Genomic DNA, 27409 nt, shown 5'->3' with positions numbered 1-27409 from the left:
ATGACGGTTCACTCCAACCCCGCCGTGGCTGCTGGCCCCCATCCGCTGACACAGCTCTCGGCCGACGAGTTCACGAAGGCACGAGACATCATTGTCAAGCAGTATGGCAGCTCTCAGTCCCTGTACTTTAGGCAGATAAATCTCGAGGAGCCGAGCAAGGAGTCTCTCATTCCGTACCTGGAAGCTGAGCATGCGGGCAGTCTGACGGCAGACACGCCTCGGCCAGCGAGACAGGCTCATGTCGAGTATGACCTTATCAAGGTGGATAGGCATGAGCTTGTGAGGGCCGTGGTCGATTTGGATGCTGCAAAGGTGGTTCGCAGCGATACTGCACCACCTCATTCGTATCCCTACTTTACCACGTGAGTCATATTGCAGTTTTTTTTTTCATCCGCCAGTCTAGACAGCATCACAGTGACTGACATGAATGTCCATGGAGTGATGAGTTTACCCAGTTCTTTGACCACTGCGTGGCGTCGGAAATGTTCAAGGAGGCCATGACGGAATTTGTTCTCCCCGAGGGCTTTGAGCTCAGCATTGATCCGTGGCCACATGGCCCGTCAGACAAGGACGACGACCCCAGGCTCATGCAGGGCCTGGTGTTTGCCCACGACGCGAGGAAGAACCACCCCGACACCAACCACTATAGCTATCCCGTCCCCATCATCCCCGTCATGGACTGGGTCACCAAGAAGGTGATCCGAGTAGACAGGCTGGCCACCGGCGGAAGCGACGACGGCCTGGACCCCGTCCCTCGCCGCGAGAAGCCCAGGAAGCTGTTTGAGAAGTCCAAACCGGCGGAATGGATCCCCGAGCTTCTCGAGCACCCGATGCGGACCGACTTGAAGCCCCTCAACGTCGTCCAGCCCGAGGGCGCGTCCTTCACCATCCAAGACGACGGCCTCATCGAGTGGCAGAAGTGGCGGTTCCGCGTGGGCTTCACGCCTCGCGAGGGCGCCGTCCTCCACGACGTGTGCTACCAGAACCGCCCGGTCTTCTACCGCCTCAGCTTCTCCGAGCTGACGGTCCCCTACGCCGACCCCCGGCCGCCGTTCCACCGCAAGCAGGCGTTTGACTTTGGCGACGGCGGCGTCGGCCGCATGGCCAACAACCTGACCCTCGGATGCGACTGTCTCGGCGCCATCCACTACATCGACTCTCTGCTCAGCGGCCCCGACGGATCGCCCATGCCAGCAGAATCCGTAGTCTGCATCCACGAGGCCGACGAAGGCATCCTCTGGAAGCACACCAACTTCCGCACCAACAACGCCGTCGTAGCGCGGGCCCGAGAGCTGGTCGTGCAGTTTATCTGCACCCTCGCCAACTACGAGTACATCTTTGCCTTTAAGCTCGACCTAGCGGGGGGCATTACCCTCGAGACGCGCGCCACCGGCATGCTCAGCGTCGTGGCCATTGACGAGGACAAGGCCAGCGGCTACGGCAACGTGGTGGCCCCCGGGGTGCTCGCCCAGAACCACCAGCACATCTTTGCCGCGCGGATCGACCCGGCCATCGACTCGTACCGCGGCACCCAGGTCGTCGTCGAGGAGAGCCACGGTGTGAGGAAAAACCCCACGACCAACCCCCACGGCAACCTGTACGAGGTCAGGCGCCGCGTCGTCGACGGGCCGACGCACGTCGACGCCGAGCCGAGACTGAACCGGACCCTGAAGATGGAGAACCCCGACAGGAAGAATGCCGTTTCGGGCAGGAACCTGGCGTACAAGCTCGTCGCGCCGGCTACCCAGATGATGCTGGCGGACGAGGAGAGCGTCCTCTCCCAGCGCGCGCAGTTTGCGCGGCACAACGCCTGGGTCACCGGGTACCGGGACGGCGAGTTCTGGGTCGCGGGGGAGTTTACTAACCAGAGCCGCGCGGAGGCCGGAGGCATCGGTGACATGGTTCGCCGGGGGGACTGGTTCACGGAGGAAGGGAAGCCAAGCGGCGCCAATGGACACGGACAGAGGAGCTCGCCTGTGGTTTGGCCCGTGTATGGCCTCACGCATAATCCCCGCGTGGAGGACTGGCCGGTCATGTAAGTTTTTTTCCTTTCCCGTGGGATTGGTTGTTGCTCGCACGCGCTCTGACATCGACTAGGCCCATAGAGATGTACCAGATTCACCTTCGCCCCGTGGACTTTTTCGAGGCAAACCCTGCTCTTGATGTTCCGTCCAAGAAGAATGAGTCGAGTGTGCTTGTCCCATGCTGCGGGACCAACCGAGTCGCCAACGGCAACGGGTGTGCTTCTGCGTAGAAGGATCCAGGGACTTCATGGCTAGCGGGGGGGGAGTAAGGAAGCCGGCCTGGCGCAGAGTGTCAAGGGTTCAAACTTCAAAGTGAAGCAAGGAATGGCACGTAAATCATGAACAGGGCATTTTTACGCCGTGTACCGAGATGCTGGTCAGGACATGTTACAGACAAGATTGCACAGCCGCTAGGGCGTATAAATATACATTTAGTTTGAATAGTTGAACAGAGTGACGATGCCCCCCATCTACAGCCCCCTGAAACGGCTGCTCAGTGCTCAATCTTGAGAGAAAAGTCGACGTGCGGCACACCCTGGTGGATGGAGCTGGTTGAAATAATATCCACGTCTAGACGGTCAGCATTGCCCATCGCATCACGACCACGGACAAGAAGCAGAAAACAAACACAAAAGCACGACGCAAAACTCACCATTGCAGACATACGCCTCGACATTGTCGCCCGTCAACCCCCCCGAAACCTCGAGCAGGAAGCTCCTCCCCGCCCAGCGCTCCTTCAACGACCTCGCCGCGGCGCGGACCCCGTCGCCAGTGAAGTTGTCCAGCATGACGACGTCGGCGCCCGCGGCAATGGCCTCGTCGGCCTCCTCCTCGCTCTGCACCTCGACCTCGACCTTGACGCTGAAGCCGGCGACGGCCTTGGCGGCCCGCACGGCGTCGGTGATGCTGCCCCTGCTCCAGACGTGGTTGTCCTTGAGCATCACCATGGCGCTCAGGTCCATGCGGTGGGCGTCGGCGCCGCCCACCAGCATGCCGTACTTCTCGACGAGCCTGAAGCCCGGGGTGGTCTTGCGCGTGCCCGCCAGGACGCCCGCGTAGCCGGCGCCGCGGACCAGCGAGACGACGCGGCGCGACTGGGTGGCCACGCCGGAGCAGCGGGCGAGCGTGTTGAGGGCCACGCGCTCCCCGAGCAGGATGCCGCGCGCGGGGCCGGCCACCGTGGCCACCTGGACCTTGCCGCCGGGCGAGGACGACGGGTCCAGCGGCGCGCCCTCGGCGTGGTGCCACTCGACGCTGCAGCCCGTCTGGGCGAAGACCTCGGTGAAGAAGGGGACGCCGGCGAGGATGCCGGGCGACTTGGCGAGGAGGGTGGCGCGCCGGGGCACTTCGCCGACGACGAAGCCGGCGTAGTCGAAGGTGGGGGTGTCTTCGGCCAGCCAGGCGGTTATTTGGGTTTTATAGGACGGCGGGAGGAGGTGCGCTTTGTTGTCGGTGGCCATGATGGCGACTGGGATGGGTGAAGAGGAGCGGGGGACCGGGGGGGCCGGGGCTGCAAACTTGACTGGGAGGATGACTGAAATGAGAGGGTGTGAGACTGATGTGCCAGTGGCGGGTGCGAGTATGGCCAGGAGATGGGGAGTTTGGCGACAGAGTGAGATATTTGAGGGTTGTGGAGGGTGAGGTTCGGGTGGTGAGTCTGGTGATGACTCTGATGAGGTTGCCGGTTGGAGCCGGCGTTCGGAGAAGTGTCAAGTGGGGCTCCTTGTTCCGAGCTGCCATCAAGACCCGCCGTCACGCCAACTTGAAAAATACATGCATCAATCTTCATCAATTCACACATGACAACAAGGATAGAGCAGTGTCCTTCCTAAGCCACTCTCACCAACATCCCCGCCCCTCCCCACCGACTAATACACATATCTAAACTGCGGAATCTCCTTGTCCGTCATGTCAGTCAAGTTCACCATGACGCCATGCCGCGCCTCCTCAAACGCGGCCACTTCGTCCGCGCTGACCACCCGATCTCGCCGGCTATTCTCCCACATGAGATGGAACCGAATGGCCCAGCACAAGGCGAAGCCCATCGCAAGACATATCATGAGCGCCAAAAACCCCGACAGATACTCCGGCGCTTCGCGTGCAAAGAAGAGCTGGGGACCGATGATGTTGCCGGCGCAATAGGCCATGAAGCACTAATTCCCAACCCCCCGTTAGCAAAAGTGTCAAAACAACCACCAAAAAAGATACAAACATACCATGGCATTCACCGTCGCCTTCTTTGTGAAGCCCCCAACGTTGCCGGACACGAGGGACACGGTCAATGGAAAGTTGCCGCTATACCCGCCCGCCAGTACAGTGCCAACGAATCGCGCCCATTTATTCTCGGCGGCGATATATCGCACCATGGCCGCGCCAGCCACGCCAACCACGTAGTTGAACGCCATGAAGTAGGTCCGCGAGTTGGCAAAGTAGCCGCTTCCGCAGGTGGCGAAGAGCACCAGCACCAGCTGCAGGAGGAAGGTGACGCAGCTGAGAAGCAGGGTATCAAAGGTGCTGAAGCCAAAGCCCTCAGTAACAATGGCCGAAAACTAGAACCAAAAAAAAAGAGTCAGCTGTACACCATCCCGGCGGCTCGATTGCGCTGTGCCTTTAACGTACCGTAGTCACGGCCCCGTTGGGAATACACGAGGCCAGCAGCAGCGCGACAATCAGCCACGTCTTCGCATCCAACAGGGCCTCCTTGACCTGTCCCCATTTGATCTTGTCGCTCTTGATGCCCGTCATGTTCTCCTTGACGCGCAGCACGGCCTTTTCTCTGTCTTGCCGACTGAGAAACCTCGCCTCCATGGGCGTGTCCGGCAGGAGAAAGTATATGCCGACGGACCAGGCGACCGTCGCAGCGCCAAAGGTGAGAAACACGGCCTTCCAGGGCGCCATGGTCTCGACGTGGCCGATGCCGTAGGCGACGAGGCCGCCAAAGATGCCGGCAAAGGTGTTGCCCAGGAACCACGCCGCGTGGCGGAGAGGCTGCTCGGAGCGCTTGTACCACATGGACACGACGATGGTGAGGCCCGGCGCGATTGAGGCCTCGGTCACGCCTAGGAAGAAGCGGTTCGCGAGGAGGGAGCCCGCGTTGAAGGCGGTTGCCGTGAGCATGAGGATGGCGCCCCAGACGAGGCTGCCGCAGTGGTTAGCGGAGGCTGGGTTCCTGAGGGGCGGTTGAGAGACTTACACCGACATGGTGATGACCTTGCCGACTTTCCAGCGCACCATGAGCATGGCCGCCGGGTACGAGGCGACCAGGTAGCCAAAGTAGTAGATGCCACTTGACCACGAGTACTCCTCGCCCGTGAGGCGCAGGTCCGTCAGGAGGCCCATGATGGCGGTGAACCCCAGGGCCGACTTGTCCAGGAACTGGAAGAGGTAGGAGAGTGCCATGACGGGGAGAAGCCTTGTGAATCGCGGGGCGTTAGTTGCCACGCCATCGGGCGTAAAGCACAGTCGGGTGATGAACATACCATCGGTCAATCTTCCTCAGTATCCGCTTATCCTCCTCCGGGGTAAGAGCTTCGTTGGAAATGTCACCAAACTTGACCTCCTCCGCCGGCGACCTGCGCATGCCGCGCTCCGTGTCGACCTTTTCCGCCATGCCGTTGTCAGCGTGGTGATGCTGGTGGCAGATCCGGTTCCTTGAGGCCCGTAGGTGACGACGTAGTAACAGCAACCGCTTGCAAAAGCATCAATGATCAGCAGTGGCCGAGCGGGCACCAAATTGTAGGCACGCAGGTGTAGAGAAGAAAGTCGAGGCAACGGCGCAAATCGTACGCGATGTAATGGTGGGCGTCCAGCCTCGCGCATTTCCAGCAAGACAGCACTTGAGGTCAACGAGACTGAGACATCATGCGCCTTTTGTACTTTGCTCTGGATTGACATCGCGCCATGGGCGACCCCGACGTTGCATCGTCACACAGACTGTCCGAGGCGGCAAGTAGTCAATCTTGCTATCCGCCACACCAAAAGTTGACTGGCGGAGATGCGCTCCCGATGCCCGGCCGCGAGATGGTGGTGGGGGAATGTTATCTCAAACATGTAAGTTTTTGGACGGGCCCTTGCTGAGATGACGCGGAGAGGTGAGCATGATTGGCGTGGAGAACTGATGGGAAGCTACATACTGTACGTACTGGAGTAGCACTCGAGGTTACATTGCAGGTAGCAGTCCAAGCCGTGAGCACTGTATTGAATACATACATGTACATGCGGTACTCCGTAGCAAACATGATATCAGAGGCATTAATGCAAGCAGGGCATCGAAACCGCACTTGTCAGTTGTCACCTACAGAATCTTGACATGCATCTTCCAAGTAGTCCGGTATATCGCCGCCAGTTGACACATCAAGTCCATTCCCCGCACCGCAGTACATATGCATGCATGTAATTCTACAACCTTCAAAGGTTAGCCACCCTTGCACTAGGTAGTTACCCGATCGCACGTGCATCCCGTGGCTGTCAACCTGATAACGACATGGTAATGTAGCCAAGCGTCGGGAAGCCAACTCGACGCATGATTACAGTGAGCGTTTCTCAGAGTGGCATTCGTTCACGCAATATGGCTTGCGTATTGCTTCCATCTTGATGCTTTTCCGTACTTTTACTAGTATTCCTCTGGCTTACATGCACACGACATGGTCTGGGTTAGTCACCTTGATCAAATATACAAAGCTAGTCTACGCTCAATGCACCACGCAATTTTGGTACACGTCATGATGCGCATCAGCCGGCAATTAGATAGCTACGTCGATGCAGCGCCCGACTTGGAGGTGTCAAGCCCCTGAACCTTGGACAAGCGGGTTGTGATGCAAAGCATTCCAGAAACGCCTCCTCAGATGACAAATCTTTCGACGTCTCCATTTTCAGAATACATGGCGGCGGAAACCTCCTCTTCGCCAAGGGGACCAGCCATGCCGCTTCGACTCCTGGTCGCCGAGGCGCGCACCAGCAATCGATGGGCGCGGGCATAGTTGCACCCATACGCGCAGAGTGCCTGAAACCTGGCCGTGAACCAATCTCTGCGAGAGGCGTCGCTCGTCTCAATGGCCGCCACGAATAGGGTATTGGCCACGCTGAGCATGGCATCGTTACCATTATGCCGGAGCGCCTGCGTGCACAGCGACATGACGAGTCCGACAAACTCCTCGGCCGGCAGCTTACTCCGCAGTCCCAGCTTGCGGACAGCACGCGCCAGCTGGATTTGGGTGCCGTAGTATTGCGGCACGATCTGGCGGATGTTGGCGACTAGGCGGTTTGCGCTGTCAAAACTGGGCGAGAGGGCGTCTGCGATGCCAAAGATTTCCTCGAACTTGTCATGAGTAGCTTCGTACACGGCCTCAATCTCGGCGAGGCACGCCCTGGCTGCCTCGACGCCAAGATTTTCCAGGCGAGAAATCATGAATCGTAGCTGCACAACCGTCGAGGCCAGGCAGTAGATTGTGCGGTTCTCCAGGTCGTCAAGCATCTCCTCCTGCGGGTAGTCCTGCGCCCAAACGACGCGGTAGAGTCCGTACGAGAACCCATGCAGCGAATCCACCTTGTCTGCATACAGCAACGTGCTGTTGCTGAACGCCAGCGCCTGGCTCAGCATCTCGACCAGGCGGCCACCCAGGCCATACCCAGCAGCCATGCTGTCGTATATACAGAGATGACTCAGCATCCGGGCGGAGAACTGGGAAAGTATGCTCTCTCTGTCCCGGGTGTCACCGCCCATCCGCACCAGGGCCAGCGTCTTTTCCTGGCGCATGGGCTCTTGCAGGGCACGCTTGAAGACGTCGTTGCGGCAACGATGCTCGACGACCCGCGCCGCGCCGGCCAGATGGTTGGCGAAGCCGCGGCAGGACGCGTCGCCGAACTTCTGCTCATACCAGAGCATCAGGAAGATGGCTGCCAGGATGGCGTCCAGGTCCAGCTGCCGACCGTCGGGTCCGGGGCTGCCGTCCACGGCCTCGGCCAGCATTCTCAGGGCCGCCGCATAGTGGTGCAAGGGCGTGACGGTGCATGTCCCAGCCAGCTCTTCTTCGGAGCGCCGCTTCCGGAATTCGAGTTCCTGGCCTCCGAGGGCGAGGACGACGCGCATCACAATGGGTTCCCTCTCGGCGATGCTGAAGATGACGGCGTACAGGCCGTAGTCGGGATTCTTTGTGTGGTGTAATCTGGCAAAGGTGGTGCGGTAATATCGAATGGCCTCGTGATCTGCAGACGTCAGATCGATCGAGGACGCGCTGTTCGCCAGCTCAGACATGGGTATCGGCAGCTTGGGCGCACATGGAGGGTTCTGGGACAACCTGGTGACGGCCTTGCTGTTGTCGCCGAGTATTCGGTTGGCCGTGCTCTGCTTCATGCGCGGTGAGTAGTCGCAGAGAAGCTTGAGGCGAAGGCAGCGGCAGCATTTTGGCCGTACTTCGTCGCATTTGACCTTTTTGGTGCGGCAGGTCCAACATCCGTTGCGAGAGCGAGGGCTGTTTCGAGATGACTTGGATTTGTATTCTGGAGATGGTGACAGACGACTGGGGGCTGTCTGTACCTTGGTGGCCATTTGTGGCCTTTTTCACACGCTGTGACAAGGTGGTTTAGACACACACGTGCTGTTCCTAGGATGTGGATATCGGGACTCGGCATGGAGGTGAGGTGAGGTGAGGGGGGGAAATCCGGGGAAGATGGGTCTGGTCCTTGCAACGTCGGCCTTGTGGTGAGGTGATGTACCGCAGATGTTGTCAAAAGTCGGTTCTGGGAGACCCGGTCTGAGACGGAGCCGCGGTCTCGTTGAAACAGTCGAGGCGCCGTGTCGCAATCTCGAGTCAAGAACACTGTGTTGACGATGGTTTGTGTAGAGGGCTGGCTGATGGCACAACTGTTGAGTTGGAGAGGGCAGACAAGTTGAGTCAAGTTGTTCACTGGTGTGTGGAGTCCCCCATGCCCACTTGGTTTTAGCGCCGTCATAATATGCAATACCCGGGACATGCGATCAATCGATACCTGGACCTACTGTTACGAGAACATCCATAATTCATCCCACCGTTCACTCTCTGGTATCGCTGCAGTATGGGCTTTGTTGGCCATGTTTGTCGCCAACATGATATACGGCAAGAACGATCTCGACATCCTCTTCGTCGATAGTGGCCGAATAAACGGGTCCGCAGGAGACGACAGTCACAACACAAATCAGCATATCCAACTGCCCCCATGCAGTCAAGGTTCGGCCCCGTTCTCCATGGCACAGCACGGGCACAGCAGCACTGGCCACATATTGACATGAATCACATGTCTACGTTTCGAGTTCATCTTGTGCTGCCTTGTTCACGTCCTACCACAAAGCCCACGCTTGCTGGGGGAACTTGAACGTGGCCAGCTATTGGTGTCTTGCCAAGTTGTAACAAGGCTGCGAGTGAACCTTCGTGATAAGGCTGCGCAGTGCGGACGATGCCTCGCAGAATATGACTAGTCACATATCTTGGCCTGCAACTGCCGCTGAGGAGACGCTGATTCTGGATTTTTTTCTGTTGGTTGTGTGATGCTTGACTTGGCGTCTGCCCTGAGAGCGCCAACAGATTCACCAAGCCGGAGAGTTTTCACGAGCCCGGACCTACTCTGTGGACCAACGTTCCCAAATTCGAGATTGCAGCAGACGCAGAGACAACCAATAAGCTACTTTTTCATTGTGCCCGACATTGAAATCAGTTGGCAGCAGGTGCAGCAGGTAGACGGGGCTCACCTTCAGCCAGGTTCAAACATGACTAGAGTGAGGGTTTTGACTACTGAACACGACCAACACACATGCTCTCCGGGTAAGGTGACTTCTCTGGCTGCGTAGAACTGGTGACACACGAAGAAAAAACTTGCTCCCACTTGCTAAATATAAGCAGCTTCTGTGGAGAGATGCATATTCGCCATGTCACGAGTCCACAAGGCAGCGTCGCGGACTCACGGGCCTTGTGCAATATGCGGTCGAGGCCGCATCCCGGCTAGAAAGAGCAAGTCGAAGAGTTCGTGTCGTACAAATGTTCAACGCCCTGGAATCGCGACGCGCTCGCTTTGGTTGGTTGGTACTAGTAGGCTGCCATACGCACGGCCCATTCATACACTTGCTTTCTGGTCCGGGCAAAACCACACACGATATTCATTCGCCTTGAGACCCAACCGACGCGTCACGGCTGCAGAATGGACTGGAAAACTTGGCCTATGCGCTTCAATCGCACATCACTTGACATTCAAACACACCGAGTTGGCCGCAAGAGTCGACGTCTAACGGTAAACTGAGGCTGTTCACATCGTGTTTGTGAATCGTGACTTTGGGTGTCTTTTGCTGTGGGTTCAAGCAGCTGGTAGCGAGCATGCTTCCGGCCAAGATAAATAGGGGTCGTCCTCCCACCGCATTTCTTTCGACTTTTCGAATTCGTTCTTCAGGGTCACCAAGCAGCGCGGATTATCCTCCTTTCTTTCACCAACACTGTCTCATCACAGCTAATACTGTGATTATTGATGCTCCGAGCTATTGCCATATTGTGCGATACTGTGTTGATTTACCATATCCTCCTGTATTCCTCAGTATTGGAGTATTAATATATATACTTATTTCTATAAAAGCCCAGGTACGTTAAGTTATAATATATGCTTACTATATATAAGTATATTATTTTATACTTAGGTATATTAATATATATTTCAGTATATTAATTTATACTTAAATATATTAATATATACTTAGGTATATAAGTTTATATAAAATATTATAAGAAAACCTCCCTGGCTGACATTCTTGATATAGATTACTAGGCGGCACCCTGAGGCGTACCTGACCCATAACCACTTAACGAACACGGCGACGCGACAACCAAGTCACCCTTCCTCAACGACAGGCCTCGCCGGTGGCCTTCCTAAGCTTAACCAACCATCGCCATGGCTGAGGAATCAGAAATTGAAAGGCTCAGAAGGCTTTTAAAGTAAAGTCGTGTGGAAGCTAAGCAAAGTCGTGTGGAAGCTAAGCAAAGTCGTGTGGAAGCTGAGCAAAGTCGTCTGGAAGCCGAGCAATTTCGCGGAGAAATGCGGAACACCACCCTCAAAGAATATATCGAGGCTTACCACGATATCTTCTTAAAGTTCAGCGTGTAACAGAACAGATCATTGACATCAAGAGGATCTATTACAGATCCAAAAGGGAAAACATGCCCAAAAAATGTCGTGCCATGGACAGGTTTCTTGACCGAACAGAGGCATCACTTAGGCGAACTGCTTGGATCTTTCCCCCTGGACGAGCGACTCTTTAGTTCAAAGCATGGGGTGTCTAGTATCGGCACAGTGGTCGATAAACCGATTGCCAGCGAAAAGATGCTCGAACTTTTTATGCATCTCGCCATAGAAAATCCAGTCCAAATCATCGTGGAACAATTGGCGCTGAAGAACATCCTTGTGGATCGATATAGCATAGGGGCAGGAGTAATATTTGAAAACCACCCGAGCGCCATCAGCGACGTGGCCTTGGGAGACGACAATCGTGTTCCTGCATCGCCAACACCGGCGCGTCCGCGTTCAACATTTTCTCAAAAACTCAGGCCAGATCAGATCTGTGTGTATCGACATGTCAATGAGGCCGCGTCCATGGAAGAGCGCAACCTGCTCTTCATCGAGGAGTACAAGGCTCCCCAGAAGCTTACCACAGCTCATATCCGGGCCGGCTTGCGACAGGAGATGGATATTCTCGAAGATATTGTCAACAACCCAAATGTCCCGAAAAAGGAAGAAGATGCACAGGGCCATTACGAATACTGGGCCAAAAGGCTCACGGCTGCTGCCATCACACAGACTTACCATTACATGATCGAGGGTGGTGTGAGCTACGGGATTCTAACCAATGGCGAGGCAACAGTCTTTCTCAAGGTCGACTGGAACTCTCCAGACACAGTCTTGTATCACGTGGCTGAGCCTAAGGAAGAGGCCCCCTTCCAATCTGAGCTCATCTCTTGCACCGCTGTCAGTCAATGGTTGTCATTCATCCTGCTGGCCCTGAACGAGCGCGACCAAGAGCGGGTACGGAACCAGGGGATGCGTGAAAGTGTCAAAAGTCGTCTGCAAAAGTGGAACTGCGATGATGACAATGAAATTCTTCGCAACATGACTCCTAGTACAGCCTCATCATCTACACCCAAGACGCCTTATAAGCCATCGACATATGGCAATATTGACAGGACGCCGGAGGTGTTTCGCTCAAATCCCAAACCGCCAGTGGGGGCGAATAGGCCGGCAAGAGAAGCAGCCAGGAGACGTTCTCCATCGAGTTCCGACGACGAAGCAGAAGAAGATTCCCCAGGTTCGCCCAGTCCTTCTGTACGGCGGACAAGGAGTCGAGGACGCGCTACCCGAGGACGTGCAGCCCGGGGACGCCAGAACACTTCTCAGCAAAGAGGGGCCGCATCAAGCGAAAATTCTACTCGCGGCGAGCAGTATTGCACCCAGAAATGTTTAATTGGGTTAGTTAATGGCGATTTCCTCGATACGCGCTGTCCCAACGTGTCTAGACACATGGGGGCTGGACGTGCCCCGTCTGGTATGAAGGCGAAGGCCTATCACCCTGTCAACCACGCTACGTGGCTTGAACTTCTTAGAGAACAGTGGGAAAAGTCTCTGGATGATGGAATTACAAACCTGAACATCAGCGGAGCGTCTGGCGCGCTATTCCGAGTCACCATGCTGCGCTACGGGTATACTTTTATCGGCAAGGGGACTCCGGCGCCTCTTATCAAGTACCTTAGGCACGAAGCTGCCGTTTACAAGCGTCTCCAGGACATGCAAGGCACCAGTATACCTGTGTTCTTGGGGACGGTTGACCTCCGGCCCATGAACAAGATCTATTACTATGACCACCGCGTCTACATCGTACACGTCACATTCTTCTCATGGGGCGGCCGCACACTATCCAGCCTTGAGCTGCCCGGTGGCCTTGACAAGCGACTTACGGATGGGGCGTGTCAGGCAATTCGAGCCATGCACAGCAAAGGTGTTATCCACAACGATATACGAGATCCCAATATGCTATACAACCCTGATACGAAGCGCATAATGATCATCGACTTTGACAGAGCATCGATTGTGGAGGCGCCTAGGCGCTCGCGAACCCAGCCGGACAATGATCCGATGAAGAAACGGCAAGATCGAATGTACTGGTCTTGTAATGCAGAAGTTCAGGCGACGAAATATATATTGTCCAGTGTTGGGGGGCGTCCGGTGGAATAAGTGCGAGCGACTTAGTCGGGGCAGGAACGGAGAGGAGAGGAAGTTTGGATTGATTGGAAGAGGCACGAGCCCATGGGTTTATACACGGGTTTATCGCTATTACTATTTTATCGTCTCCATTACATAAGATGGGGACAAGCGTGTTGGGTCAAAAAAGGGTCAACATCACAATTAAGGGTTATTGTTAGGGTCGTAAAGGGCTTGCCGGAGCCCTTGACCGGGTATAGAAGAGATTAAATTTACGGGATTTTTTATAATAAACTTGATCTTTTTATTATTATTATTACTAAACGCCCGTAAATTAAGGCCTTAAAAAGGCTTCTAATATATACTAATATATACTAATATATACTAATATATACTAATATATACTAATATATACTAATATATACTAATATATACTAATATATACTAATATATACTAATATATACTAATATATACTAATATATACTAATATATACTAATATATTTAAAAACTTCTTCTACTTTTTATTATCACGTGCTTGCTATAGCAACAAAACACGCTCCGTGCACAATTTACTTCACAATCAGTGCATTCTTCCATATAGGCAAGCATCTCTTGCTATAAATCATAAATGCTCAACCCTAACATTGTCAAACACGGCATCCGTCTGATACACCCTGACCCCCGTCATGCCGCTTCCAAAAGTCCCCTCCAGCACATGAAGCTGCGCAGACGTCGAGTCCCCCGCGTACACACTGATTGCGTTCTTCTTCGCCGTCACCCTCACGCGGTACGTCTTGCCAGGGACGACGTCGGCCTTTACAGACGCCAGCTGCGTCCACGAACCGCCCTCCGCCCTGCCCAGCACCAGTTTCCCAGACGTGCCAATGCCGGCGTAGTATCCGTCGTACGCATCCGTCCCCAGCGCAGGCGTCGATGCGCGAAACACGAGGCCCGCGTCGCCGCCGTTGGCAGAGGGCATCTTGACGTCGGCGGAGAAGTCGACATCGCCAAAGTTTGTATTGAGCAGTGCTTTGCCGCCGGCAGAGGCTCCAGCCCTGAGGGCGTTGGTCTTGGCGTCCCAGGATCCGCCGTAGGTCGTCCACCCTATCATGTTGCCGTCGTTGAAGTTGTCGTGGACCAGCATCCGGACGGGCTGAATGGTGCCGTCTGCGTTGAAGTACAGCCGGTCGTAGGCGAGGTGCCGGTCGTTGGCGTCAATGTTTTCGCCGAGCGGGTGCCGGTGGTACACGATGTAGTAGATGTCGGTGTTGGGGACGTGGATGACGCCGTTGTGCCCCGAGCCGCTGGCCACGGCTGGATCCTGCTGCAAGATCTTTTCGAGACGCTTGAACGGGCCGGTGGGCGATGTCGACATGGCGTAGGAGACGGCGTAGTCTGGCCCGCCCCAGCCGCCTTCGCTCCAGAACAGGTAGTACGTGCCGTTGCGCTTCATCATCTGCGGCCCCTCGACGTAGTTCTCGGGCGTGATTTCCCGGTACGACGTGCCGTCGTCAAAGGTGCCAATGGTCACCATGTCCTCGTTTAGCTTGGCAACGTTGGCGTGTCCGTGCCCGCCGTAGTAGATGTAGGCTTGGCCGTCGTCGTCGATGAAGACGTCCTGGTCGATGGGCTGCGCACCGTTGTAATACTGCCCGATGAGCGGCTTCCCGAGGGCATCCTTGTACGGCCCCTCGGGCTGGTCGGAGATGCCAACGCCGATTCCGCCCAGTTCAGAGTTGGTCTGGATGTCGTTGGCGCCAAAGTACAGGTAGTATTTTCCGTTGCGGGAGATGGGCGCGGGTGCCCAGACGGCGCGGCGTGCCCACGTGAAGTCTGAGGCGACGAGGATATTGGCGTGTTTGGTCCATTGGACGAGGTCTGGCGACGAGAAGGCGTCGAGATACGTCTGCTTGTCATATTCGTACGAGGAGGTCGGGTACACCCAGTACTGGTTGTTGTAGAATTCATTATCCGGGTCGGCATAGAATCCGTCGACAAACGGGTTGCCGGCTTCTGAGGTCTTGAAGTCTGGCGTGTGCGCGATGGCGGCGGGAATCATGGCGAGGAGGAGTGAAGACTTCATGGTGGCGGTGGGAGGCCGTGATGCCGACGTCCGGGACTGTGACGATGGGCGACGAAGTGTCTCGAGTCAATAGAGGTTAAACCTGCTCATTGAATAGGTCAATCGGCCTTGTGTTGCATCGCGGCGCGGGTGTTTGGTCTGAGGGACCCCCGCTTCCCCAAGATCCAAGGTTGCATTTTCAAGGGAGACTCTGGGAGGTTCAATGAAACATTGCATGTGGTCACATTGAACTGACCCCAGGCCAGTCTGGGCCGTCTTCCTGGTGCCTGAATGAGTGGGGTTAGGGTTACGCGGGTCCTGGACCTGGTATCGGCCAAAAGACTGCTTAGGGCCTAGATACTCCAATAATGCAAACGTGACCGAGGAATTTAACAAGACTGGATAGTGCCGTCTTAAATCTTCTCTCCAGGTCCTCCGGCAGTCAAAATTTCTTTTCCTTAGCCAGTCCATGCAAGTCAAAGCCCCCTTTGCTGGCCGGTAGGCTATAGCCAATGAATGCCATTGAGCCAATGCTATTTAATTGACCGAATCTCTTCGTCATCATCGGTGAAACCTTGGAGGCCTGAGGCACTTCTCAAAAGGTTCGACCTTGGGTCTCGTGATACCTTCTTTGTTGTCGTGTAACCATTGTTGGCCCAACGCCTTTGTTGTGGTCTAACCGTGTGACACCCATCACACAAGCCCCAGCAAGGCCTTGGGAGAAGAAATGAAAGGGTTCAACATGCTCAAATTTCACAGCTTCAAAGGGCTCAAATTAATCAGCGGCAGCAGCTTTGCTTCCACACATGGCAAGGGCCAAGTTGGCATCAAAAAAAGTATGAAAACTGGCTGCAAAGTACAGGAAAACTCGGAGTCGGAGCAGAGGCCGTCTCGATCATAGACTCTGACTCCATCTATGCAGCAGTCAATGAAGGGGGGATGCGCAGTCAAACTCGAAGGGGGACGGCGTGTGACCTGCTGAACTGCATGGACAAGACTCTCAAGGTCCACGGGGGTGAGCGCCAAAAAAAGAAAACAATTGATTCATGTTCTGCAAGTCCCTGTCAGCTGCTCAGGCTGAGGCAAAGAAAGAGAATTTGCCTTTGTATGCACATCCCAAGAAGGGGTTCATGGCTTCTTAGAGAGAGGCTTTGTCTACAGTGAAAGAAGAGCCTTTAATCACAGGTATATAGCTAGAGAGGAGACTTTAGAGCATTTTACATTGTACTGTTTTCCCGTCGCTTCAACTGCTCATCGAACAAGCTTCTCACCATTCCGAATCTCACCTCTTTCAGATAATGTGTGTCTATTTTTGCGCCGATACTCTGAATCGATACTCTGAACCGATACTTTGCTCCACTAGATAAAGTCCGTATACTTGACTCGTTCTTCAACATAGACACAACATCCAATACTGACATATAGTCAAAGTTCCCAGACGCAAAATGCCCCCGGCAGTGATCTCTTCCTTCCCGCGTATACTCGGTGGAGCGCATGCCATTTACGGACGGTCTGATATTTTTGACAGTCGAGGATGGACATTTTTCGCGGTTATCTGTCCCCTCGTCGGTCTGCCAATTTTAGCTTTCATAGGCTACTGGCTTACTACGCGGAAGCCCGAGTAGGTACAGGAAGCATGGGCTGATATGGAGGTAAAAGCTGCGGTAGCGGTCAGAGGTCGAGGTGAAGAAGACGGTCTGGTCTTGTCGGTCCCCTCCCTCGTACACCTGGTCACGGGCGGACTGATGTTGAGACATGGTAACTGGGCATTATTGTATCTAGCAAAAGACACTAGCTTTTCAAGTTGACGGTACTACAATAATAGACTGGCCATAAAATGTCGGGACTTTTCTCTACGCACTCTATTATGAGGCTGTAATATGGGCCAGTTTAACATCGTCCATATCAGATTATGGTCCTGGGTACCATATGTATGGGGAGGGTGCTATTTTTACCGCTCGACAAACTTCTTGCATCAGCTTCTTGTGATACAACAATCAGACTGGCACTCAAAGACGGGTGCAGATGCTAGGCAGACATGCAAACCGGGGCGCGCCCTCGAATTTTGACCAAATGGCCAGCTTTCTTCATGACCTTGGGGATACAGAATTTTCAGATTATGGAATCCCTAAATGGGAGATAAGTATTGAAGTTGAGTGGTCACACGTGCTGCGGTCATGTTGCTGCGTTTGCACACCCTGATCATCTCCCCGAATCAGATTCAGCTCGTGATCCAGTTCAATTGGGGAATCCAGAAGCAGGCAACGAAAAGCCACATACCTTCAAGGACGTAACAACATTGGACCACTATTTGCCTTTCACCAAATAGCCGGGTTTTTCACGACAGATTCGCCTAGCGTCCCAGTGCTCCTTTCGACAAGTTTGCGTGATATGAACGCTAGATTATGGCATAAAGGCGAAGGGGGAATAGTCTTTAGAAGCTCAAAGGGTATACAGACATAAACATAACTACGACGCATAGGGTGACTTCGGGCAGTGCTACTACAATGTCAGCGATTTCCCAGCTGCTTGAATCAACGTCACGCGATCGAAATGTTAGGCTACGGTTGGTTTGGGCAGAGGCTTCACAATATCACGATTGATAGCTATGGATTGCATTTCGTGTGGACTAGGTCCCTAATCTGAAGGTTTTTGTCAGCTAACTTCTACTTCGGACCTTGGAACCCAGTTCGAACATTGCAAACTGATTGGAATCTTCTGGATGTCTCAGTTGGTGACCTAGATGATGTCCTCGTTGGCACATAATCCCACATAAGCTAAGACACATCTACCAAGCTCCCGATGCTGCATTTTCAGAGGATGTGTCGTCGGTTCTGGATGTAGCAGGGACAAAGTGCCTTGGCAGTTTCCCGTCAAGCTGTATTAGTCAATAAGCGATTTTCATCAGGCAACCTGAAGGGAAATCATGGCCAGGTTTTTGCGTTGAGCCCTCAACGACGCGTGGGCTTGACGGTGGTGGTTGCGGACAACATGCCGCGTAGTAAATATCGAATCTGGAGACTATCAAGGGCACTTGGTTTGTATTCGGGCCTCGGAGACATGAGGGGGAATGGAAGGACGCTTGTCAACGGGTAAGAATACAGGGCGTCTTCAACTAAGAGGTCAACCATACAAGTTTTAAGTATAGAAGGCACGAGTGGAAGTGTGGCATTTCCCTTTTGCCTGGCCTAGTTACATCGTGACAACGCTGTTTCGTCTACAGCGGTCAGGCGGAGACGCTTGGATACATTTTGCCACTCTACTCTCGCTGCTCCGTACGATTTTAAGTCTTGTAAAACGCATTTAATTCCTTGCAGTAATTGGCCATGTTTCTCCCATTATATAGGACAATATAGCACATTTTATACTATATCTACATAGTTTCATATACATCTCACCACGGCATTGCTTGTACTATAATCCGCTGGCACAAATGAACTTGTACCCCGACCTGGAATAATTAGAAACAGAAATGGAAATTCAAACACGGGTCATGCGGGCAAACCGATCAACAAGTTGCACTTTGTATGACTTGTTAACATTTCGTAGCGGTATACTTTTCTACAACAACATGTCAATATCACATACTATTGACTACAGATCGCGTCAGTTTCTCGAACTACCTCTCCCTGAGGATCACCTAATCCACAAACCACAACTGCCCCTCGGGCAGCTCCCTCAACCAAATAGCGTGCGAAAACAGCTTGGGCACAAACACCCACACATAGTCGTCCAGATCATCACCCGTAGACTCCCTCATCGTCTGCCGAAACTCCTCGTCCGCGTACCAAGCCTCCTCCACAACTTTCTTCATCCTTCTCCGGACCGCAAGCTCCGCCGCCTCCCACTCCTCCTGCCCCGGCGCGTAGCTCTTCTGCACCTGCAAAAACGCCTCTGTCACAGGGTCCTCGGCCAGGGAAATCGCCAGACCTTTAATCTTGGACAGCATCTTGCCCTCCCTCTCGTCTACCGCGGACAAAATAACGGCCCTTTCCCGAACGGCCTTCAGCGCGACGTGCTTCTCCGCGGCTGTGTGTCCCGCCTCTTGCACTTCCCGCGCGTGTAGCTCGTCAGCCTGCACCAGACAACTGGCCGTGGTGCCGTCAGCCAGAGTAATCTTCTTGTCCATGATGAGGCAGCACTTTCCCGTGTGGATCGCCCTGCAGAGAGGATTGTCCTCGCGCCTGTCGTGCTCGCGGCGCTGCTCGCGCGTCCACACGGCTATCTTCCTGCTGCGGTACCAGTCGATGATGCGGAACCACCGCCCTGTCCGTTCACTCTGCGCAATGACACTGTCCTCCACGGAGTGGATGACTTCCGGCCAGGCGTGTAGTGGAAAATTCGGCAGAAGCGGCACCGGCACAACTCTATAGCCTGGAAGTCGTACCTTGAGCCCTATCGGCGTCGGGGTTCCTAGAGCGACATTGTCCGAGGCATTGGCCGGCTTCTCTGTGTGGAAGCGCATGACACGCTCGTCCGTGCTGAGGACGGGGTCGTGTACAGCGGACGCGAGGAGGGATCTCGGCGCCCATCGCCAGCCGTCTATGTCGAGCTGTTCGTCCAGGTAGAAGAGCAGTCGGGCCGATATGCCGCCGTTTGCTTCGGATAGCTTTTCCCACATGCGTTTCATGCGATCACTGGCATCTCTTCCGGCGGCAATGTACCTTGTGTCTAGTTTCATGAGGGTTGAGATGCATAGCGCTTCGTCGGCAGGGACGGAGACGGTGCGGAAGTTGAGGGTTCGTTGGAGAGTGGTGATTTGCGGCTGCTGCCATGGGAGGTTGGCGTTTTCGGGGCCCGTCTTGGGACTGAAGCCGAGGAGTTGGTTAAACTGTTGCCGTCAGTGTACAGCTCCTTGTGATGCCGGTTTCGCCAATATGGGCCCGTTTCACCTCGTTGAGCACGTCCTGGAATATCCGCATGTATCGCGAATCTTGGCTGCCAAGCATCCACAAGTCCGTCAGCATGGTGATATTGTTCCCGGCCTTGTCTGCATACTGGATCTGGAGAGTCCTCGCAAGCGCGCCCTCTTACGAGCCACTCGGTCAGTTTATAAAATACCCAGTTCGTCAGCACGCATACCTTGCAGTGTCCATAGCCTCCTCATCCAGGGCGAACAGCCAAACGCCCGGACTAGCAACTCGGCAGGGCTGGTTCCTTCGTACTTGAATGCGGTCAGAGTCGTATCCAACACCAAAACATGGTGCGCCCTCCTGTACACATCAGCGATGCGCTCGAGGCAGATCATTTTGCTCTCCGCTTCGACTGGGCAGCACAACGTGTCGAGCCAAAGCCGCGGAGGCTCTGCGCTGCCCGGAGCCTTGGGCAGATCGTCTATAAACTTGCTAATCCGTGCAATCTGGCACCTTGGCAGTGAATTGCTAGTCGGATTTCCGAGGCCATTCGCCCAAACCTGTCTTTCCATTAGCAATACGTCGTCCTCAACGAGCCGTCAGGTCAACTTACATGCGACAATGCCACATACGAAACTCCGTCCTCAAACTCCTCAACCGCAATCTTCAAATCGTCCAAGTCCCCTTCAACCCGTACTAGCGGAAAACCATCCGTATTCCTCAAGATGCCCACCATCTTTGCGGGATCCGCCTCGATGAACTCGCACCCACAACCGTCGTGTACATGGACGGGCTTATATGTGCTCACGTCAATGCGAAACGCGTCGCAAAAAGTCTTGCCACAGCTCGAATGGTCCAACCAGGGCGTCGGTTTCTTCAGCTGGCTCGTGTAGTGCATCGTGTACAATCCCTGCAGCTGCGACCGGATCTTTTCAATCTCGCTGGGGCACCAGCCGTTGCTCAGCATCTTCTTCTCGACCACGCCCCCGGGACAAATGTAGTCTTTGTACCAGGAGATTCCCGAAAGCTCACGCGGAAACACGACTCTCGGCTGGGCCGACGAGGCGGCGGCGTAGATGCCCGTGGTGAAGAGCTCGCCCAGCGCGGCGATGGAGTAGCGAACGGCGTGGTCGATGTTCTCCTGGGTAGATTGCAGCATGACCATGGCGTAGTGCAGGCACTGGAGTATGTAAACGAGCCTCTCGAACTGATTCTCCGCCATCTGCACTCGTTCGAGGAAGAGCGGACCCCAGGTCAGGATCTCGGTGGCGGTGAGAACGGTTCGCCCGTTCTCCTCGCGGGTCAGTTGCTTGTGCAGCTTTGAGATTTCCTCTTTGGCGGCAGATTCCTCGACTAGGCGTACATCGGGCGCGATCTCGTTCAGGCCCAGCAGTTCGGCGAGCATCCCAAAGTACAGCCATGTCTGTATAAACGGCTGGAGCTCCTCCTTCGGGGTTGGGTACAGGTTCTCCAGGTACGGCTGGTCTGCCGTGGGCATGTCCGGAATCACCCGCAGCAGCGCTGGTATGATGCTCGTTTTGTGCTTCCTATGGCTGTATGTGCGAAACATGCCCCCATCCCAGTGCTCGATGCAGAGATATGGCGTTTGCTCCTGGGTAGACTGGATAGGGTCGTCTGGTTCCGCAAAGATGTCCATGACGGGTTCCTGCCGTTGCGGAATGCAGCATATAGTCAGGGTAGGACAGTTTTTGGAAGGACGAGAGTTTCGCTCTCACGATGACTGATTGGCGAGACTGGAAATATTGGTTGCGGCTGAGCCGTTGGTGGAGAATAGGCTTCATAAGCTGTTGTGTCAGCCCGCAACCTCAATAAGGCTGAATAGAAAAGAACTTTGCAAAGTTAGACGCATGAAGCGTGAATAAAGTAAACAGAGCTTCTACTCCATCAAATGCTCAATCTACTTCCTATGACGACATCTCTTAAACTGGACACAAACGGCAGAGGAGCGAGAAATCGCGCAGCAGCACGTCTCTTAGTTCATCCTCAAAATAGCAACCAACTAGTTCCTCTCCAGTAGAATAGTTTTCAAACATCAAGTCCGCCCAGGCCTGTGCAATGTCCGGCTCAGGCTTGGACAAGGTAGCATCAAGGCTGCCGCCCAATATTCCCTCTTTCGACCTCAGCTCCACCAACTCCAAGGTGTCGGCAACGTGGGAATATCTTGGGCAATATATGTCAGAGTGAAGCTCACCCCGGTGAATGTGGATATCATGTACATTCAAACTGCAGGTACTTGAGCGAGAGGAATTCATACCATCTATCTGAAAGTGTGCCTAGTGAAGCTTTCCAACGTCTCGTACCTGACATTTGTGACATGCGTTCGTTACAATGGTCCGCATCCATCAACCGAGGAGCCTGTATCTGAATCTCAACCCCTCAAAGTTTCCTGAAGCATTTAGACCAGTCCCATTGAGTTATGACGCCGAACGGCACCAGAAGTCAGAGGTACACGTTCCCCGGCTCAGCAAGTCTCCCTTAGATGGCTTCTGGATTAGAAACGGGAGGAACAAAGGCCTCTCTGGCCTCCTTATTGCCTTTACCAAAGATTGTATCGAGGATGCTGCCAGCGAGTCCAAGAGACGCGTCTGCAATTTCGCCCCCGTTACCCCCCGCAATTTTGTCGCCCAAAACACCGGCACTCTCCCCAATCTCCTTGCCCGTCTTTCCGGCGTCGGTATTCTCGGTAGCTGTATGCTGTTAGATGTTTTGTCGTTGATTGTCGGCCAAAGGCGCTTGCTCACCAGGCTTGGCGCCAGTAGGCGACGATACTGCAAGGCATGCCATGGCGGCAATGAGAGCCAAGTAAGCGACTTGCTTCATTTTATTCGATTTGGAAGGGGGTAGCTGGTGATTTCCTGGTAATTTTGGTAATGCGGCAACTGTCTCGATTTCTTTGTCTATTTTGTGACTTGAGGGGAGACCCGGCAATCTTATATAGCAATGGCCGTTTATCTGCGTTTGTTCCTATATACAGCGAGCGCCTCGGGCAGCAGCATGACTCGCAACGCATCAACGACTCGCGCTGACGATTCAGCCCACCGAGGAGATGCAGGGACAACGTCTTGACGGCTAGACTGCGACGCCAACGAGCCGAGATGGACTGGGCACACTCTTTCGGGCCACGTCGGGCGTTTTCAGGGATGAATGTGGTTCATCTGAGACTTAGACTGAACTTGGATAGTCACAGCCACCCTTTGGATTTCCCAGATGCAGAACTTTTTTTTAGGAAAGAAAAAAAAGCTAGCGTTGCCAATGTCGACACCCTCAGCTTCGAAACTCCAAGTGTCACAAACCCGTCCCAAGGTCACTCTTGCATGATGTCACCGAGCTTCACATGTCACAGAACTCGGTTAAGCATTGGGGACAATTGGCACTGCCTCTTCATCCCCGCCATGATGCCACGGGCCAAGACTAGCTAATCGAGACAGAAGTGCCGCATTGAGATGCTGGATTCGATGTCGAGAAGGGTAGCCCTTGGCGTCATGTGAAAGTGCTGGATGTAGCGCGAGTAAAATCAGGCATCTCGGAAAAGGCTTTTTCTTCCACTTTACGGTTGCAGGTGTACGTAGATGGAACTTGTTTCCCGGGGGTACCGACTTTCCGAACTTGCGACGGCGGCCTTTAAATTGTGTAGATTCTACAATGTGGCGTCTAGTACCACGAATACACCTGCCAGGAATCTTGGTCTCAAGGCAAATAAGAGAAGCCGGTAGATGGTGCTCAAAACGAGAGCTCGAGTCGCGATTTTGCTATTATTGGCGTGCTGTTGTCGGTCCAATTAGCTGAAGGAGTTGAAAAAAGAAAAACAGGAGTCAAAATTGCTTTCAGAACACGATTAGCCTACGTCCTGAAGCTACAACTGCAGATCTGGAAAGGCAGATATTTACAAAGTGCTTAGTCTTCCCCCTGCCGTACTTTCTAGAAACTCATGCTGGGCTTCGCTATCAGCACCTAGTCGAGATAAGCTTTCGTTCCCCACTAGGATGAGGATTTGGCCACGGATTGTCACCACATTTGCGGGACATGAAACACGGTTGACGTTTGCTTGCTCGACTTTGAAGTTTACGGGATCGTGGACAAATAGCGGTGTATTTCCCTCTTCATGTGGCCTGTGCTTGGGCATTTGGCATTATCAGCTTCTACATGATACTTGTTGCTGTAGCAACTACCTTGAACAAAGACGAAGCCAATGCGGTAAACGGGTGTCGGTGAGATCCCAGGCCGAGGTCGGGGGAAAGGTGCCCCAACTGGGGAAGACGAGGGGGCGGGGGCCTAGTGACATCGCGTCGGCGCCGGGGTAGTCTGTACGGGGTGTGCGGGCGCCATGGCTCCAGTACGCAGGTACTCGATACCCCGCCCCAGATGCCCCAGATGCTCCAGATCTCCGCCTGACAGGCACCAGTTGATCGTCCGGCCGCGGCTGTTCAAGTACGCAGGCTGCTGGGAAGGCCGCGGACCAGACTATGCCAGTCCGGGGCCGTACCGCTTGCCTACCACTGCAGGATAACGGCCTACCTGTTTGTCGCACGCATCCGCAGCAATGGATCAAGCTCCGATGCGGCAGCCGGCTCTCGGTCCCCAACGTGTGTCGAGGTACCAGTTGGCCTGTATGTACATGTCAGTGAGCCGCCAAGCCGCCAAGCCACAGTGCCCCAAGTCGATGTCACCTCGTACCACTTGACCCCACCGTCTTTGGACCGAGCATGGAGCTTCGACATGGAAACCTCCCAAATCTTCAACATTCGCCACTCACTCTTCACGATACACGGCACTGCGGGCCAACCATGATTGAAACCCGTCATTGAAACCACCACAATACTTTTGATCGCTGGCCGCCATGTCCCTCACGCCCACCATGCCCAAGGACGACAGCAAGCCGCCCCTCGACGACGGCTACTACGACCTCGGCACCCATCATCGCCACATCACCACGAAACACCCCGTCGCCCAGACCTGGTTCAACCGCGGCCTCGTCTGGTGCTACGGCTTCAATCACGAAGAGGCGGCAAAGTGCTTCCAACGAGCCATTGACCATGACCCTTCCTGCGCCATTGCCTACTGGGGGCTCGCCTACTCCCTTGGCCCAAACTACAACAAGCCCTGGGAACTCTTTGCAAAGAATGAACTCACCACCACTGCACAGCGTACGCACCGCGCCGTGGAACAAGCCAAGACACACTCTGCCAATGCCACGCCCGCAGAAAGGGCCCTCATTGAAGCCCTCCAGTTTCGGTACCCGAGCACAGACGCTCCCGCCAAATCAGACTATTGCATCTGGAATCGGGACTACGCAGATGCCATGGCCTCGGTCGCCTCACAATTCCCCCAAGACCTCGACGTAGCCACTCTGTACGCCGATGCCATGATGAACCTCACCCCCTGGCAGCTGTGGGACATCAAAACCGGCGAACCGGCGAAAGAGGCACGCACCCTGGAGATCAAGCGCGTTCTGGACAAGGCCCTCGCCCATCAAGGCGGCGACCAGCACCCAGGCCTCCTCCACCTCTACATTCACCTCATGGAAATGTCCCAGACGCCCGAGGCCGGCATGCCAGCCGCAGACAAGCTGCGTGGCCTCGTCCCGGACGCAGGGCACCTCAACCACATGCCCTCCCACCTCGACATCTTGGTCGGCGACTACGCGCGCGCCGTCATTGCCAACACGGATGCCATTCTCGCCGACGAAAAGTTCCTGAAGCGCGAGGGCCCCATGAATTTCTACACCCTCTACCGCAGCCACGACTACCACTTCCGCATCTACGGCGCCATGTTCTCGGGCCAGTCCAGGGTAGCCTTTGAAACAGTCGACATGCTCGAGGCCAGCATCTCCGAGGAACTGCTCCGTGTGGAAAACCCCCCCATGGCGGACTGGCTCGAGGCCTTTCTCTCCATGCGCGTGCACGCGCTCATCCGGTTCGGAAAATGGCACGAGGTGCTCGCCTTGAAACTGCCCCAAGACACGGAATTGTACTGCGTCACCACCGCCCTGCTGCACTACGCCAAGGGCGTGGCCTCGGCTGCGCTCAACCGCGTCGACGACGCCAACGCCCACCGGCGACTGTTCCGCGACTCCGTGCCCCACGTGAAACCCTCCAGAACACTGTTCAACAACAAGTGCGTCGATATACTCGACGTGGCCGAGGCCATGCTAAACGGGGAAATCGAATACCGCTCCGGGAATTACGATGCCGCATTCGCGCATCTGCGCGAGGGCATACTGCGATATGACTGGCTGCCGTTTGACGAGCCATGGGGCTGGATGCAGCCTGTTCGACACGCCTACGGCGCATTGCTGCTCGAGCAGGGCCGTGCCGAGGAGGCGTGGGGTATTTACAGGGCCGACTTGGGCTTGGACGATACACTGCCCAGGGTGCACCGGCACCCGAACAATGTGTGGGCGCTGCATGGATATCACGAGTGTTGCGTGAAGCTGGGCCGGATGGCCGAGGCCAGGGACGTGGAGCCCGTGTTGAAGAGGGCGTTGGAGGTGGCCGATGTGCCCGTTCGGAGTTCGTGCTTTTGCAGGACGACTGTGACGGCGAGGATATGACAATGAGCGAGGCGGCATGGGTGCTTGCCAGTGCATTACATGCCGGAGAAGGAGCATATATCAAAAAGACTTGGCTCCAGCCTTGCGCTTGTCAACGCTGGGTAGATGGGCCAATGCACGTTGGTAATGCGGTTTGGTGTGGGGAGAGTATATATGCGCTGCTGGAGTCGATTGTCAAGACTGGCAAGCTTGATCTCTTGGACGTCTGAAAGCCAGCTTTCGGAGATGTAATCAACTCAAACTAGATAATAGGCTCCTGAACTCAAAGTATTTCGGCGGCAGTCTATTTAGTGTGATATATGGCTGGGTCTTACATGAGGTCATAAGAAAATTAAAGAATAATCGCGGCTATTAGAGAGAACTAATCCTCCTGGTTCCATGGTCATGGGATGTTTATTCAACCCTATAGTTTACCTTGTGTCCATAAATAAGGCAAACTCTGCGAGGAAACGACCCAGAGTGTGACACAAAAATAACATGGCCTTCTGGGGAAATTCCAATACACACATCTACCTACCTACCCGTCAGTTGCCTCGGCTAGGCCTGGGCTCGACTCAAACGGCGTCATATCCATCCAACATGCCTTGGCGATGCCGGCCATCATCCACAAAACACCAGAGGCCGGGCCGAGAAACGAGGCGAGGATCTGGCACACCTGGAAGCGGCTGACGGACTGGAGGCCGGGCTCCTCG

General features: G+C 54.6%; 9 protein-coding genes across 9 annotated transcripts; 3 read left to right on the top strand and 6 right to left on the bottom strand.

Annotated features, from left to right (window-relative positions):
* Nucleotides 1–2254, top strand: AO-I_2 (Copper amine oxidase 1; the record flags this gene model as incomplete). The annotated part of the gene is made up of 3 exons (XM_014687354.1): nucleotides 1–362; nucleotides 440–2035; nucleotides 2098–2254. The coding sequence occupies 3 exons, from the start codon at nucleotides 1–3 to the stop codon at nucleotides 2252–2254; spliced, it is 2115 nt and encodes a 704-aa protein (XP_014542840.1).
* Nucleotides 2255–2517: 263 nt separating this feature from the next.
* Nucleotides 2518–3484, bottom strand: BNA6 (Nicotinate-nucleotide pyrophosphorylase; the record flags this gene model as incomplete). The annotated part of the gene is made up of 2 exons (XM_014687355.1): nucleotides 2518–2594; nucleotides 2677–3484. The coding sequence occupies 2 exons, from the start codon at nucleotides 3482–3484 to the stop codon at nucleotides 2518–2520; spliced, it is 885 nt and encodes a 294-aa protein (XP_014542841.1).
* Nucleotides 3485–3892: 408 nt separating this feature from the next.
* G6M90_00g002380 (uncharacterized protein) lies at nucleotides 3893–5634 on the bottom strand (the record flags this gene model as incomplete). The annotated part of the gene is made up of 5 exons (XM_014687356.1): nucleotides 3893–4177; nucleotides 4241–4573; nucleotides 4644–5163; nucleotides 5218–5436; nucleotides 5504–5634. 5 exons carry the CDS (start codon nucleotides 5632–5634, stop codon nucleotides 3893–3895), a joined length of 1488 nt encoding a protein of 495 aa, XP_014542842.1.
* Nucleotides 5635–6864: 1230 nt separating this feature from the next.
* On the bottom strand, nucleotides 6865–8571 carry G6M90_00g002370 (uncharacterized protein; the record flags this gene model as incomplete). Its single annotated transcript, XM_014687357.1, has 1 exon — nucleotides 6865–8571. One exon carries the CDS (start codon nucleotides 8569–8571, stop codon nucleotides 6865–6867), a length of 1707 nt encoding a protein of 568 aa, XP_014542843.1.
* Nucleotides 8572–11360: 2789 nt separating this feature from the next.
* Nucleotides 11361–13262, top strand: G6M90_00g002360 (uncharacterized protein; the record flags this gene model as incomplete). Its single annotated transcript, XM_014687358.1, has 1 exon — nucleotides 11361–13262. One exon carries the CDS (start codon nucleotides 11361–11363, stop codon nucleotides 13260–13262), a length of 1902 nt encoding a protein of 633 aa, XP_014542844.1.
* Nucleotides 13263–13853: 591 nt separating this feature from the next.
* Nucleotides 13854–15314, bottom strand: xynD_0 (Arabinoxylan arabinofuranohydrolase; the record flags this gene model as incomplete). The annotated part of the gene is made up of 1 exon (XM_014687359.1): nucleotides 13854–15314. One exon carries the CDS (start codon nucleotides 15312–15314, stop codon nucleotides 13854–13856), a length of 1461 nt encoding a protein of 486 aa, XP_014542845.1.
* Nucleotides 15315–18933: 3619 nt separating this feature from the next.
* G6M90_00g002340 (uncharacterized protein) lies at nucleotides 18934–21803 on the bottom strand (the record flags this gene model as incomplete). The annotated part of the gene is made up of 4 exons (XM_014687360.1): nucleotides 18934–20124; nucleotides 20186–20322; nucleotides 20376–20706; nucleotides 20760–21803. The coding sequence occupies 4 exons, from the start codon at nucleotides 21801–21803 to the stop codon at nucleotides 18934–18936; spliced, it is 2703 nt and encodes a 900-aa protein (XP_014542846.1).
* An 839-nt stretch (nucleotides 21804–22642) lies between these two features.
* G6M90_00g002330 (uncharacterized protein) lies at nucleotides 22643–22951 on the bottom strand (the record flags this gene model as incomplete). Its single annotated transcript, XM_014687361.1, has 2 exons — nucleotides 22643–22854; nucleotides 22909–22951. 2 exons carry the CDS (start codon nucleotides 22949–22951, stop codon nucleotides 22643–22645), a joined length of 255 nt encoding a protein of 84 aa, XP_014542847.1.
* A 2053-nt stretch (nucleotides 22952–25004) lies between these two features.
* On the top strand, nucleotides 25005–26717 carry G6M90_00g002320 (uncharacterized protein; the record flags this gene model as incomplete). Its single annotated transcript, XM_014687362.1, has 1 exon — nucleotides 25005–26717. One exon carries the CDS (start codon nucleotides 25005–25007, stop codon nucleotides 26715–26717), a length of 1713 nt encoding a protein of 570 aa, XP_014542848.1.
* Between the last annotated feature and the right edge of the window lie 692 nt (nucleotides 26718–27409).

This window comes from Metarhizium brunneum, chromosome 1 (genome assembly GCF_013426205.1).
Source record: "Metarhizium brunneum chromosome 1, complete sequence".
Lineage (NCBI taxonomy): Eukaryota > Fungi > Ascomycota > Sordariomycetes > Hypocreales > Clavicipitaceae > Metarhizium > Metarhizium brunneum.
This window is presented reverse-complemented; position numbering and strand designations above follow the sequence as displayed.